Raw genomic sequence first — 15,575 nt, forward strand, 5'->3', positions numbered from 1 at the left:
TCGGGAACAGGTTTGGTAGCACAGAGGCACCATCCACCAGTCTATGTGTCCCACTTGTATTCAGCTCCCAGGTTTTGTTTATTCCCTGGACCATCAGATTTCTGAGGAAGTATCTCTCTGATCAATTAAGAATTTGCATTAATTGGGCCCAAAACTGTTTTAGCCTATTCATTTAAAATGAGAGCTTGAAGACATTAAATACACGCTAAAATATCAATAAATTCTTCTAAAAGATACACCTGTGATTAGAATAGCCCTTGGTGCCCGTCTCACCTGCTAGAACAATAGAAAATTGCCTTTATGGAACCAAGAGGCTTTAATGTGATATCAGGCCTGATGTGGGTGTGACTTTTTATCCTGGTTTGAAGCCACTAGATTGTGGGACCCCCAGACACGTAGGCAGTCAATTACCTTCTTTGGTCTCCCTTTCTCATCTTGTGTAAGAAAAAAAAAAACCTTCAAGAAGAGTACCCCAGTTTTTCCAGATCTAACGTTCATGTTCTGTGAACAAATACATGTGATAGACCCATTTTTATCTTGCCTGACAGTAGTCATTATGAGGAAAGCCTTTGATACTATTCTTTTTCTCTCCCTCCTTTTCTAAACATTATATTTATGAGAGCTTTATTTTATATGATTCTTACTTTTAATCAGGAAAAATACTGTGTGGAAAAAACATGATGAAGATCCAAGAAGGGCTTCTTAACACGATGCACCCAGGAAAAATAACATGTTACAGAGATGGCATCTCTGGGCCTATCGTTCATCGTTAGGTTTGAAAAACAGTGATTTAAAACATCTGTTTTTGAAAAGGAGGTACCTTTTGTATATCCAAAAAATAACAAAATGTACAATTCTGTAGAGGCCTGAACGTCAGTGTAGTTGATAAAGAAGGAATGAGACCTTTTATTCTAGCTCCTTCTGAATCATTCCGTGAGCTTGCCGGCCTTGTCTGGGGGTCACTCCCCCCTGTTCCCTGTGGACACGCCCCATCCTTGGTGTTACAGCCTCCCCTCCCCCCTGCGTTGTCTGGACACCCTGCCTTTCCAGCCCCCTGTCTTACACACTTCGCCAGGGCACCTGATTCACACATTTCCCCAAGTGTGCCCAGTCCTCTCCAGTCACCGTTTCTTCTTTGGGGTCAGCTTCTGGCCCCTGGCCCCTTGGTGAATCCTTTATAATTAAACCACAGAGTCACTTCCTGTAGAAAGTTCTTCCTGGACCCTTCACCACTCTTGTCTCCTGTCCTGTTCCATGTGGATCCTTGACCCCTTGCTGATGGGGCAGTTGTCATACTGTCCTGTAACTGTGCATTTACTCTGTGTCTTCCTCCTCGATTCTTGGGTGACAGGGGTGAGGACCAGATCTTCCCTGTGTGCTCCACACGCCGGTGGTGTGCCTGGCGCAGGGAATCTTCTCAGTTACTGTGTAGTGGTTTGGATTGATGCTGCGAGCTTCCGAAAGCCACCTAAACAGGATGCTCTTCATCCTTTCATGTAAGGATCACACCTGCCCACCAGAGTCAGGAGTTACCTTTGTGTGGTTAGAGGCATCAGGAGTCCCTGCATGGACAGATTCTAGAACACATGTCCGGAAGAAAGAAGGACTGTGGGAACCTCTTTCTATAGCGTGACTTTGGACATTGAGATAGAACTTAGCTGATTTAGGACTTAAATGGTGTTATGCTGGGCTGCAGTCACTGTGGCAGGAACATGCTTGTTCCACAAAGCTCTTCTTCTTTGACTTTGGATTCCTGTATGTAGCCCATGTTCAGACATCACCTTAATACCTAAAAACTCAAGCTCGGGGAGAAAGAATGGGCTGGTAGAATTTTGTCACTTTTTTTTTTTGAAATTGCCAAAGAAACATTTTTTTTCCAGCTCTTTATTAGAATATAATTGCTTTACATTGTTATGCCAGTTTTTGCTGTACAACAAAGTGAATCAGCTGTATTTATACATATATCCCCATGTCCTCTCCCTCCCACAACTCCCTCCCATCCTCCCTGTCCTGGCCCTCTAAGTCATCACTCATCATCGAGTGGATCTCCCTTTGTTATACAGCAACTTCCCACAGAAACTCATTTTTAAACCATGTTTGTAAAAAAGGGTTAGCGTGGGAATCTCTCATTGATTATGATACACAGGAAAGGAAGTTGCAGAAAGGTACCCGTAACTAGGGTGGCCAACACTGGCTACCAGTTTTGAATATTAGCATCTACAATGTAATGAGTACGTCAGGCCCTGTCCATTCCACAGGAAGTTAAGATTTCCCACCTTGCCTGAGTAGGGTCCCGTCAAGAATGTGTCTTAATCTAAAAGGTGGCCTCTGTACCGGTCACATCATTTATGCACAAATGAAAAATAGTGGTAACTCTTCATAGATGTTGTGACAAAACCCCGTTGTGTGAAGTATAAAATTATTCATCACAGTTGATGGGAAAATGCCAGCATGAATACTGCCAAGAAAAAACAATCATGTACATTCATGTAGTTCAAAACACCCTGAAACAAGAGGCTCTTTTCCTTCCAGTTCCAGAAATTCATGGTCAATCATCATGTTTTATTATAGGTGAAGGGAGAGCAAACAAGACTCCGCAAAGCATCTTATTAAAATGCTTTTAGATAAGATGCAATTGTTGGGAAGCAGGAAAGGGATCATGTTAAAGAAAGGACATTTGATGTTTGCTAAGTGTTTTCTCTTTTGTTTCATTTATTTAAAAAAAAAAAATCAAGTATTCTGTGAAAGTTTTCCCAAAGGCCCTGAGCAAACACGTGAACCTTAACAATTTGTCCATTGTGTCTGTCACTAAGCCCCGGTTTGGGCATCTGTGGCCTTCGTTGTTGTATTTTGAAGGACTACATTTTAAGCTGCTGGATTACAGTCCTCGTGCTTTATTCTTCAGTGGCTGAAATGGCTTTCCCAGCGTGATGGTGTTATTAACTGAACTTTTCACGACGCAGTCTGCAAAGTCTGACGAGCTGAGCAAAGTACGTTTGTGGAGTGTTTGCCCAGCGTCCAGAGGGACGTGATGTCTTTATGTTCTTCTCGCAACTCCCTCTTCTTGAGCACTTGCCTGTGGATTCCACCCGTGTGGCTGCAGAGCAGGTGGGGAAGGAAGCAGGACCTCGGGCACCCAGGATGGAGGAGATTCTGCAGACCTGTGCTGAGTCCCTGCCCTCCGCGTGCTCTCCTTTTAACTGAGAGAAGGGCAGAGTCATCTGGGGGAGGGGTCTCAGGAGTCTGGCACAAGCTGCATCTGCCCTGGGAAGATTGGGACTGAAATCTGTCAGCCGTGGGACTCCCTTGCGGAGCGGGGAGGCCTGGGGGGGACTTGGATGCTGGGGGGAGGCCAGCGGCAAACACCCACTCCCAGTGTCACCAGCCGGCCAGTGCCCCCACCCCCCCCCATCCCCTCGCTCCCAGCACCCGCAGAGCACGTCGAACTTACCTCCCTCCCCGCAGGATTGTAAGTGGACACGACCTGTGGCTCGTTGAGTTTGTGGCGCTCCCACCGCCACCCCTCCCCCACCCCCAAGCCCCTGGTAGTGTGCCCAGTGCATGATAAATACTTTTTTGAAAGTCTGAACTGAAAGGGCATGGCATGAGATATGGTGAATTCTTACTAAAAACTCTTCATTACTGGACATTAAATGCTTTCTTTTCAGAAATGAATGTGCGTGGAGAGTTTTAGAGTGAAAACGCTAGGATTACAGACAGCCCATAAATTACACATTCTGTTTTCCACGTAGCTCAGTGACTTTTCAGATGGGACAGGAGGGAAGGCATGCGTCACCTCAGCTTGCCTGTGTCAGAGGGGACGCCTCTGCCCCTTACCTGGTAAGGTCTCTGAGGGGACTTGATGCCGGTTCAGAACAGTTGCTGTGTCTCCAGCCCAGAACACCCACTGACAGGGTTAAAAGATGACAGAACAGCGTTCTCCCCTTCCCTTTGTCCTGGCCAGCACAGTGTGTTGGAAAGTGGAAGCCAACGTGGCCAGCCTTTGTTTGAAAGCAGCTCTCGATTTACACATCTTAAAAGCCATTGTGATCTCCCCTTTGCTGTATTCTCCCTGGTTGTGGGAAAAGAGTCACGGTGTATTTACTGCACATATTCGCAAGAACCTGTCTCCCACGACGACTTGTGTCCGACTCACCCTGAGGTCCTTGGTGGGCGTCTGCCCTGGCCTCGCGGACGTGACCCCGGGCGCTGCTCACGTTGCTTATGCTTCTCGTACGTGAACCCCGTCACAGGACCCAGCGCTGGAAACCATTCGTCATGACTTCTGGTGGTGGGATGGTAGTTGTATTCAACCAAACCGAAAACAAGATGTGATATCACCTGAGGATAAACTCGAGCATGGGTTCAGGAAAGGATGCTTTGTGCACTACATTAGTAAGTTTTATTTATCAAGCGGAGCAGTGCATGCTTGATGTACATTTGACCATGTATCCTTTGAACAGCCCTTACTTGGTAAGTCTCGGGCTGGAAGTCCAGGCCCTCAGGGTGGTTGCATCCAGGATCGTGGCCCGGTCGCTCTCAAGCCTGAAGCCATGCTCTTCACCATTCCCTGTGGAGCAGGTCAGCTTTACAACTTCCTGCTAAAAGGAAACCACAAGAGGAGCCAAGTAAAGAAAACCATTGACAGAGTCACGGCGGGGTGTCTGTCATGCTCCTCAGCCCCATGATTCCCACTTGGGGGTCACACGGGGGCCGCCCTGGGCAGGAAGGCACCTGGCCCTGTGAGGAGTCTGTTTGGGAGGCTACGGCTCTAAGAAAACTCGGGTCTTTCCTACTGAAGAACTCTGTGGTCTGAAACTGCTTTATCACCCCTGGTACCTCTTCAGTGTTACCGTCCACACAATTGGAATAAGAATTTCTGCTTTTGTAGATGGAGTCACTCATTCAGCAGTCCGTTGGGCACCTAACGTGTCAGTGACAATTTCAGACTCTGCAGACACAGAGAAAGATGCGGCACACAGTGCGCTCAGGATGACGTCGGGCTCAGGACGGACATCAGCACTAGGGGAACAGAAGGAAGAGTCTGCAAATAGACTCACTGTTTTCAACAAGAGTGCAAGACAGTCCACGGAGAAAGGATGGTCTTTTCTTCACATGGCGCAGAGACGGCTGGATGGGGAAGAAGCGAGCCCCGGCCCTTCCCTCCCGTCATACGCAAAAGTAGCTGGAGTGGGTCCGTGGCAAAGCTAAAACTGGGAAGGGACACGAGGGAACTTGTGGTCATGTTGGAAACATTCTACATCTTGTTTATTGTGGTTCCATGGGTGTGTAAATCTTTCAAAACTTCTTAAAATGCATACCTGACATGGGCACTTTTTAATTTGTAAATTATGCCACAGTACAGTTGATCTTAAAAAAGAGAAATCACACCCCGTCCCTCCCCTGTTTAACACCTTTCAGTGAATGTCAGATAAAATCCAGATTCCTGACTCTGTCCTCCAAAGCCCTAGGTGATCTGGGCACGTCTCGTAGTGCCCCCTTTTCTTTGGTTGTTGGCTCTTCCTGGAATGCCCTTCTCTGGGGTCTAGGCGTGACTGGTTCCCAAAGAGGCCTCAGCTCTGGGGCCACCTCCTCAGTGAAGGCCTCCCGGGTTGCCTTACTCGGCACTCAGGTGCATCATGGTGTGTTTTTCAAAGCATGCATCATTAGCTGAACTTCTTATTTTTGTGGTACTTATTGTCTGCTTTTTCCCATGAGGATAAAATCTCCGCAGGAAAGATCTGTCTTGTTTGTTCATCTATCTCTGGAACCTAGAATAAAGTCTGCCTATAGTAGGTGTTCAATTATTGTTTTTGAGTGAATAGAAGGGGTAAGGATTTTAGATTCTCTAATGTAGCAGTGCAGGGACATGGAAGGAAGACAAGTTTGCTTTGGGGACATGACATCCAAGTTTCCTGCAGAGGATCCTGGTGAGGACGTGCAGCGGGCCGTGGGTGGTACCCATCTGCAGGAGGAAGGAGTCAGGGCAGAGTATGTGGCTGAAGGTTCTCAGGTCGGAGGCGGCAAGATGGGCGAGGGAATGGCACTCAGGGCGAGCTGCGGGAAAGGAGGAGGGGGACCAGGAAAGGACAGCGCAGTCAAGAGAGTGGAGTGCGGAGGCCACGGAAGGAGAGGCCACTAGCAGTTCATGGTGGCAGTTGCCACAGGCCTGGTAAGAGAAAGACTGAACACTTGGCAACTAGAAGTTACTTGTGACATGAGTAGGCGCTGCTTCAGTAAAGAGCAGGTGGATACAGGTGTCCTCATTAGAGTTGCTGATGGCAGGTGAAGGCTTGAGGCTCAGATGCAGAAGGCCTCCCACAGGGTGGGAAGTGGACAGAGGGGACTCACGCCTGCCTCCCTGTAGGGGGCAGGTAGGATTACTGCTGGGCCGTGGTGCTGGTTGCAAAGCTGGAGGTACCGTCGTGGCAAAAGGACGCTGGACCCACCCAGCACTGATGCTCAGATTGCTGGCTGTCACCGGCGACCATCCCTTTATTTTTGCGGTCACATCATGGGTGTAGGATGCCCTCCAGTCCTGCTCCGGCCTCCGGGGGGTAGCAGCCGGGATGACGAGGGATGGGGTGAATCACGGCTGTGCTCTGGCAGAGTGATCATGGCAGGAGGATGGGGGTGACGGTGTGGGGGGCGAGGTCTGTGTGCCCAGGTCCAGGCGGGCACAGAAAGGAAATGAGCCAGCCAGGTGGAAGGGAGAGCCTGAGGAAAGCAGGATGGCTGAGAAGCCCACTGAGGGGACTGAGAAGGTGAGGTGCAGGGAAAGACGAGTATTGAGAACTTCAGAATGACCTGGAACTTCAGAATTTAGAATTCAGAGAGAAGAAAGGTCCCGGGTGTGGCCACGTGATTAGTGGATAAAATGGAGAGTAGAAGTATAGGTAAATATTAGATCTTTGGGTGAAGAAGTACAGCCACCCATCGTGTCACCCCCTTCATCCTGGGAGGCAGGTGAAGGTGGAAACCAAGGGATTCAGTGAGTGATGAGGGCGGGAGGTGAGGGTGGCCCCGGGGCCGAGGGAGCTGGGTCCCCTGAATCTCCAGGAGCCGGGGCAGTTGCCCGACAGGGGAAGGGGCGTCCTGGTGGGGGTGAGGGGGGCGCTGGACTGATTCCGGGGGAGCTCTTCCGATGTGGCAGAGCCTAGGTGCACACTGCAGGAGCTGGAGCTGATGTCCACCGGCAGAGAGAGGTTAGGAGGGCCCAGGTGCACCACCGGTGTCGACGGGGACAGGTGAGGGGTGGAGGAGGCCTCGAAGTGCAGGATGAAAGAAGTGGGGCTCGGCTGTTGAGCCCTGTGAAGTCATGTGATATAAACTTACCATGTTCCTGCTAAGAGTCGTATGTTTCGGTAGCAAAAATAACAAACGTGTATCATCACGATTTCTGTGAACATTTGGCACATCTTCTGAATTTGTGTGCTATTTAAACATTACACAGATGTGTATTTTAGCTGGGTTTCTAACATGTTATAAATAATCATCTTAAAGTATGAATGCTAATATTCATGTGTTTTTGGTTTTATAAACAGGTTCTTAATCCGGAGCCAACTCCATGGACCCAGGCCGGGTTTGGCCCCTGGCCTGCTGTGAGCAGAGCGCTGTCCGCTAGACCTCCCTGGCTGGTGGTTCTGTTGCCTTATGGAGCTAGCAAAGAAGATGGGCCGACTGAAGCGCCACCTGCCTGTGTGCTTTCTGCCTTCTGTGCCCTTGCTGATCCTAGCGTCCACTCTGACGACTGCAAAGAGTGTGACCAACAGCACTTTAAATGGCACTGACGTGGCTGTGGGCTCAGCGCCCGTGGTCATTGCCAGAACCGACCATATCATCGTCAAGGAAGGGAACAGTGCCTTGATCAACTGTAGTGTTTATGGCCTCCCTGAGCCCCAGTTCAAGTGGTATAACTCCGTGGGCAAGCTGCTGCTGGAGGACAGCGAGGACCGAGGGGCAGGTAGGCTGTCCAGCGGTGTGCATGTCAGAAAAGACGAGGAGGGGCTTGGGGGCCTCTGAGTGTCTGTGGTTCTTCTTCACGTCATTTGAAGATCTCCTTTTGCCTTGCTTTTCTAGGGCAAGAGTGAGAAATAGGTATCCGTAAGGATTCAAAGCAGTAGTGAATTCATTTTTTCAGTTTTGACTCAGAAAAGGACAGGCAAACAGGATTGTCTTTTCAAAGGCCCCTTGCAGTTTCGTAATATAATGCATACAACATATTGTAGGGGCGAACGTAAAGTGGCTTTTTCTTAAGTATAGCTTCCATTTATAAGGGAGTTTCAGTTTGTTTCAAGAAACATAGCAGTTATTTACCATTAAATGTCAGTTTAATTTGTGGACTGTGGGTTTAAAGTCCATGCCTTTTGGGAGCGGTCTCTGCAGCTTTTCACCAGCAGCCAGAGATCACGTGTGTTCCCAGGGACCTGGCTGAAGTTTCTGGACTGTTGGCCAGGATGGGGGGGAGGTTTCAGAAGGGAGAAATAACACGTGGCATCGGAGGAGTGCTTGGCTTCTCCTGAATGAGTTTCTGGCCAAAGGGTGGGAACCCCCTTCCCAAGCACCAGCTCACTTCAGGAAGGACTGCGGCCAGAGGGGGCATCGTGGGTTCTCGGGAGTCCACACACTTCCTGTCTCAGGAGTAAGGACCAAGCTTGACTGATGGACCTGAAGGCGGGGATGTGCTTTCTGAGCATTTCTGATAATGACCCGGGTGTTGGGCGGGGGGAAAGGACCACGGATCTGACTTAGCAGCTGCATGGTTTCTGCTGCCCTTTCCCTCGTGTGCTTCCTGGCCCACAGCCCTCTAACCCCCAGAAGAGTCTCTGCTCCAGGAAGACCTGCATTGATCATCTCTTTTCCTCATTTTATCCTGATCCCTCAGAGAAAGAACAGAGGCTGACACTCGTCTGTCTCCTTAGGCGCTGGCAGACAGGGTGTCTGGCAGGTCCAGGCTACTGCTCGCAGCTGTGCCCCGACCTTCAGGCTGCTGGAGGCCGCCTCCCGGGCTGCGGGGCTGCTGCCGGCGCTGTTCCTACAGTCACGAAAATATCATGTGTATGTTTGCATGCTTCAGCTGGTAGAGGAGACCTCCCTCCCCACCAAGTAAAATGATGGGACCACAGAACTTTCCCATCAGAAGGGACCCTGGAGACACGGCAGTCCAGTCCCCTCTTTTACATGACTTTTCCCGGTCCTGTGGTCGTTAAGTGGCTGTGACTGGAGCCTTCCGTGCTAAAGGTGGGCAGACGGGACAGCGCAGCCCCTTCCTCCTGCTGCAGGTCAGGAGGAAGTGACATCACACCTGCGAGGGGCGGTAACCGTGGCAACGTGCACACATGCAGGTCCCTGGACTCCACGGGGTCTTTCTGCAGGGCTGGGCCTCAGTGAGGATTCTGAGGTGACCTCACTGAGGGGACCAGGGACTCCAGACCGAGCCTGCTGCTCCCATGGGCCTGGAGCAAAGGTGGTCCCAGGTATGAAGAGCCGGGACGGGGCTCTGAGCCCTGCATCCTGGAGAGAGGAAAGCGTGGGAACAGCGTGGGGCCTGGACTTCAGCCGGGACATTTTGAGGGCTGTCCTGGAGTGGTACTGACTGCTCCAAGGAGATCGCGAGAGGTATTGATGGTAGGTGTGGAGTCGGTCTTGGCAAGCGGACCTTGTGTATCATTTCTCTCTGTGTGTGCTGGGAAGTTGGCTGAGCTGGAGTCACCTGCGTTCATTTCTTTTCTGTCTGTGGGCGCCGGAGGTGGAGGGAGCAGATGCAGTGGCCCCGGAGACAGAGCCTGGGTGCAGGGCTGGGCTCTAACTGTCTGGTTGCGTTTGTAGCCAGCAGCCATGCTGAGAAATCAGTCAGCCGTGCTAAAACCTCATAAGGAAGACACACTGTGAATTTTTTAAAAGAACTCATGATCCTGGTACTTGATGTTCCAGCTCAGCTTTGGTAATTACCGTGCACAATAACAGTCATTTCAGGACACTAGTAACGTGGGCTAATATTCAGAACAACGGAGCAAGACAGAGGAGATGGCAGAACGTTGATCCTCATCATGAAATGCAAGCATCATGGTGCCACTCGAGGACCTTTGGTCTCTAAGTCTTCATTTCTGATGGGAAGATGCCCACGTTCTAACCAGGACGTAGATTTCGATTTCCTGGCTGATTGGCTAGGAGTTTAAATGGAGCATGTTTCGTTAATAACTCAACAAAGAGGTGATTGATACAGCATGGAAAATGACCCTCGTATCCTGGAATGTTATCTGTGTACCCAAACCGCTGCTGAAACCAAACAAGATGAGTGCAGTTCCCATTAACAGCCACTCCCGTTGACTAAGCCCCTTGTACCACATTGCACACCTTGTTTCTGGTCCTTACAGTGAGTGTGATGCTCTGGTGGCCTTGTTGCTCACGGATCCAGAAGAGAAGCGGGTGGTTGGAGAAGACAGTACCCAGCAGAGTGTGGCCGGGCTGGGCTTTATTCTCCCTCTATGCCCACCAGCACCTGCTCATCCTGCAGGTCTCGGCAGGCGAGGGGTGGTAAAAGGCTCTGACCAGAAAGATTGGATGAGAGGCTGGATGGTCAGTGTATCAGCCCCATCACAGTCACAAAGAAGCAGGGTTAGGACACGGCTGTGACCTGCGTAAGAGGCGTGCGCACACCCAGGTGTGTTCAGAGTCATCTGGCGAGTCACTCTGGAGGCCACCACGTGTGCTTTGCAATTCCAGGAGCAGGTCCGTTTCTCGTTGGCGCTGAGAAAGTGAGAAGGCTGTTCCTGGTCCTATCCCCGCAGGTCCCAGAAGGAACGGGCTATTTCCTGTCACTGGCAGGGGCCACAGCCGCTTTGCTTCGTATCCCTCGTGTTGTCACTTCAGTCCCACAGAGCAGGAGAGGCTAATATGTGAGCTGTTTCCGGAGAAAGACTTTTTTTTTGGAGTTCACCAAAGGACACGTGTGGGGTGACCCACCAACCATGTTACAGAAGTAACCCAGAAGTCCAGTATAACATAAGTAACCATGAATGGCCACAAAATGTCCTGTTTTCAATTTTCCTTTTGCTAGAGATGAGTAGGAATGTATCGGTGCCGGAAAGTGATATGAAAAAGTCCCCATTAGTTCAGGGACCAATTATCCAGTGTATTTTTGCTGCAGTTTCATACTCTGACCTTAAACCATTGAAATGCACGTCAGCACCTTTATCAGATGATAAATAAGAAGCATTTCAAGAAAGTCAGCTTCGCAGAAGTAGAGACACAGGTGTAGAGAACAAACTTATGGAGACCAAGGGGGGAAGGAGGGTGGGAGGAATTGGGAGATGGGGATTAATACATATACACTATTGATACTATGTGTAAAATAGATAACTAGTGAGAACTTGCTGGATAGCACAGGGAGACCTACTCAGTGCTCTGTGGTGACCTAAATGGGAAGGAAATAAAAAAAAAGGGGGTTATATGTTTACGTGTAGCTGATTCACTTTGCTGTATCGCAGAAACTAATACAACATTGTAAAGCAGCTATATTCCAATAAAAATTAATTTTTAAAAAAACTTCATCTTTGGAAAAGGCATAGGCCTTTGTAAACATGCCTGGTGCGTTAGCAACTAACTTGGAAATTCTTCCTTCAAGTGAGGTTGTAGACTTTCCTGGGGGTTTGTTTTCCGTTCTCTTGTAGCATTCTGCCAGCAAAAATAGTTAAGAATTCTCTCTGAAAATAAACATGCACAGAGTAAGCTAAGCTGAATTGCACGAAGGTCACAGTTGTCTCACAGGTGCTCGCCCTTTGTGGAGTAGCTTCACCTTCACTGTTAACAAGTTTTGCTTTGGTTTACATGGCTCTAGTGTTTTTATCCTCTGCTTTGCAAATGTTTTTAGTAGCCCATGAGATGCTTTCACCGCCTCCTGCCAGGGGGCCACAGCACACTGTGCCGGCCAGGTCTCGAGACCTTAGTGTACACCCTCCCCACCATCAACATATCTGGGGCGGTGGGGGGGGGGGGGGGGGAGGGGCGGTCAGCGCCACAGCACGAAGTGTACATCATCCTTTGTCCCTTGGATGAAGCATGGAGTAGCGCATTAACCTGCCAAAGTGTTATACTGCGTCCCTCTTTTAGTACATTAAATATCTGAGACTTAAAAAATCAGCTCCTCAAAAGGCATTAGACAAAATTTATGCAACTATAAATACATTACTGGAAATTCAGCAGAACAGCACAGTGGCATCCCTTTGAGCAAGTTCTTCAACTTTTCGGAGCCAGTTTTCCTATCTGTAAAGCAGAGATAATCTTCTTTTACCGCCAGGCAGAGCTGTGGGTCTCGTGTCGTGTGTTAAATGCTCATTATGGTACCTGGAACACACAGAGCCATGGGTAAACAGCAGCTGCCGCCGTCATCAGTCCCATCACCAATGTCCTGTGTTGTCACAGTCAGGATCCCAAGTGCATCTGTCTCTGCTTCATAGTATGATGTATTTTGTAAAGAAAGGAAATAGTTTTCTGGGCAGTTTCTAATTAGCTCCCACAAGTTCTCAGTCTTTTAAAAAACATTCCATAAAGACCAAAAACATTTATATCCCCTAAGTGCTATTTAAAATCTCGACACAGCGCTGTGACCAGTGTGATGGCGAATGTGGCGCGCCTCACCCTTCATCAGCAACATCCCCTCTGCGTGCAAAGGGCCCACTGCCCTCCAGTGCACCCCAGGCTCTGAGACAGCAGTGAATGTGGGTGTTACACAGTATACTGTGCACAGGATGAACTTTCCCTTTGCCTAACCCACTGGTTCTCTCACCCAGAGGACTGGCCAAGACTGGAGGTGTTTTTGGCTGTCACAGCCAGGGCAGGAGGGGAGGGAAGGGAGAGGTGATGCTGCTGGCATCTAGAGGGTGGGAGCCAGGGATGCTCTCAACATCCTGCAACACACAGGACCGCCCCCTACAAAGAATTATCTGATGCAAAATGCCAGCCCAAGAGGAGAAGCTCTGGTCTCACCCAAAGAAGCGTCCTCAGCCAGCTAGAGAATCATTCCGAAGTCAGTTAAGTCACTTGTGTGAACCCATAATGTATTTTTCCATCAAAGTGGTACTTTGGTTCATTTTCCAAATGGAGCCATGTCAAGGCCCAGCCTGGTAACGAGCCACCGTTTGCAGTGTTTCTTTAATGAGTTGTGCTGCCTCTGGGGTGTGAGCCCAGAGTGCTTTAGCCTTAGCAGTGGGAAGACGCTTCCCCCTCCCTCTCAGATGAGGATGAGGGCTGAGATGCCCGAAACGGAGGTTACCTCTATCCACCCTGTGCAGGGTGCTCTTAGAAGACTACCTATAGTCACTTTCAGAGGAGACTCCTGCCAGCCCGTGTGGAATGACGTGCTTGGCACTTTTTTAAAAATGAAGGTTATCAGGTTGAATTAGCCAGTGGGTCAGATGTTTCCTCTGCCAGGAAATGAAAAGGTTCTTTTCAGATATTATTTATACCTTTAAGCAGAGCACAACTGCAGGCTGTGATCAGCTTGGGCCACCTCCGCCCCCCACCCCCCCCCCCCACCCCCCTTCCTGAGCTGAGAGCTGAGCTGAGCCCAGAGGATCCGCGGCCACTTCTGCCCCACGTGATGCGGGAAGCAGTGTGTTAGCGCTGCCCCAGACCGTCTGAAGAGGCCACTTGGGAGGCTGTGCAGATGGGAGGCACAGGAGCCCTTGCAGCTTGCAGTGTTTGTAACCTGGGTCACTGCAGTCATCTCCTGCAGAAGCCCTGTAACAGGCGCAGCCATGCAGGGGTCTGTTTGTCTCGACTTCTGTTCTGTAAAAAGGCTTGGATCCTTTCCCCTCAATAGCCTCTATTTCACATATTGGAAAATAGGCCCCACGCCTATAGACCCGCGTGTGTTTGGTTCTTATCTGAAGAGTGTGGATTCAGTGCAGTGTCATTCAAGTGCCTATTGCACTTCCTTTCTGTTTTCATAAATGTTATTGGAACTCTCACCACCTGAAAAGTTTTAAGTTGGTTTCAGGAAAATTATCCCCTTGTTTTAGCAGACTTAACTCTCCTTCTTGAAAAGTTTAAGAGCCTCCGTGCTTAAACACAATGGTGAACAGAGCCTTAAACTTCTCATACCACCTGTCGGGGATGTAGACTAGCCACACATCAGCTTGTTTACACTTTCATGGAGAGACATCTGCAAGGAAAAACAGAAATCCTTTTCTTCTAATAAATAATTTCGGGGAAATTCTAAGAGCTTTTGCATTTGGGCATGATGTTAATTTTTAATGCCGAGCGATCCTCAGGACAGCTGGAAAGATTGGGGGTTTTGACAGACGTGGGTTTGGAGGAAAGCTGTAGTTACAGTATCTTTGTGGTGGTGCTGTCGCCTTTCTCGTGATGCTTTGGTTCTGGGAAAGGTTGGTGCTGCTCTTTCTGTCCAGCGGTCATTTGGTCAGAAATTGTTAGCACAAGCGTTAGTCCTGATCTGTCACGTCCAGTCACAGTAACCTGTGTGCCATGGCATTTCTTGGTGTCACGGGTTTAACTGTCACCACGCGATGTTGCTGACCTGCTTCTCTAGTTGCTAGACTCTCCCTCCATGTGCCTGGGTGACACAGGGATACGAGGTCAGCCACCTTCCTGGCCTGGGACCCAGGTGATGACTTTGCCCAGAAGATGTTGGCCAGGAAGAAGGCTTTAGAATTGTGTCTCTGGGGAGAAAGATGCTGAAAATGAGATTTTTTTCACCTTCTTGATTTCCTTACATTCATTAATATTTTCCCAGTCAATCTAGGCTTGCCTGATTTGAAGCATTTCAAGAATTCTAAAAGTGGGTCACAGGCTCCATTCATCTTGCACTTTGGTCGATGCCAAAAACCAACCTTGCAGCCATGTATGTCACCAACGCAGCCCACTGGCAGTGTGCCTTCCCATCCTCCCAGCAACACAGTGTATAATCAGGGCCCCCCACTTCCTCTGGCTCTCTGCAAGGTGGAAGAGTTATCTGTTTTTAAAAATTACTTGAATCTCTTTAAATTTAATTATGATTTAACCACGAGTGATTTTATGCACTTAGACACTATCTGCATTCCTTTTTTCTGTGACTTGTCCGTCCATCTCCTTACCCATTTCTTTTCCGTTTTGGGTTGTCATGATTTATAGGAGTTATTTATGTTTTATAGTTATTAAGCATTTGTCAAATATTCTAGAATTTTCTCCCACTCTGTCATTTGCTCTTAACTTTAGTATATGTTATAGTGTAAAACTTTTAATTTGGGAGAAATCTGATCCATCAGAGTTCTCCGTTACAGGTTCTGGGATTCTTGAAATGCCGAAAAAGGCTTTCCGGTCCCATGGTTAGAAAAATGTTTTCATATCTTCTATTCACTTTATACTTTTAGTTTTGCATTTAGAGTGCTTGGAATTTGGAGACTGTTAGTATCTTGTAACTAGCATGCATTTCTGCATTTCCCTTTTCTATAACAATTATAATACAGTTTTCACTAAAAGCATTACTTAGGTGTGGGTAGAAAGCAGTGTATTACCATCAGATGCCTGCCTTCTGAGTTCAGTGCTCTTTTATGCTCCTCTTCTTCTACACTCGG

At 48.8% G+C, this 15,575-nt stretch overlaps 1 protein-coding gene across 5 annotated transcripts in view; it reads left to right on the forward strand.

Moving 5' to 3' along the window:
- MFAP3L (microfibril associated protein 3 like) overlaps positions 1–15,575 on the forward strand; it is a 43,463-nt gene that overhangs the window by 12,268 nt on the left and 15,620 nt on the right. For all 5 annotated transcript variants that reach the window (XM_057720267.1, XM_057720269.1, XM_057720265.1 and 2 more), the window contains exon 2: positions 7,545–7,963. In XM_057720267.1, coding sequence (XP_057576250.1) covers positions 7,654–7,963 — 310 coding nt within the window. In that variant the 5' untranslated portion in view covers positions 7,545–7,653. The remainder of the gene's footprint in view (positions 1–7,544; positions 7,964–15,575) is intronic.

This window comes from Hippopotamus amphibius, chromosome 2, assembly GCF_030028045.1.
Source record: "Hippopotamus amphibius kiboko isolate mHipAmp2 chromosome 2, mHipAmp2.hap2, whole genome shotgun sequence".
Lineage (NCBI taxonomy): Eukaryota > Metazoa > Chordata > Mammalia > Artiodactyla > Hippopotamidae > Hippopotamus > Hippopotamus amphibius.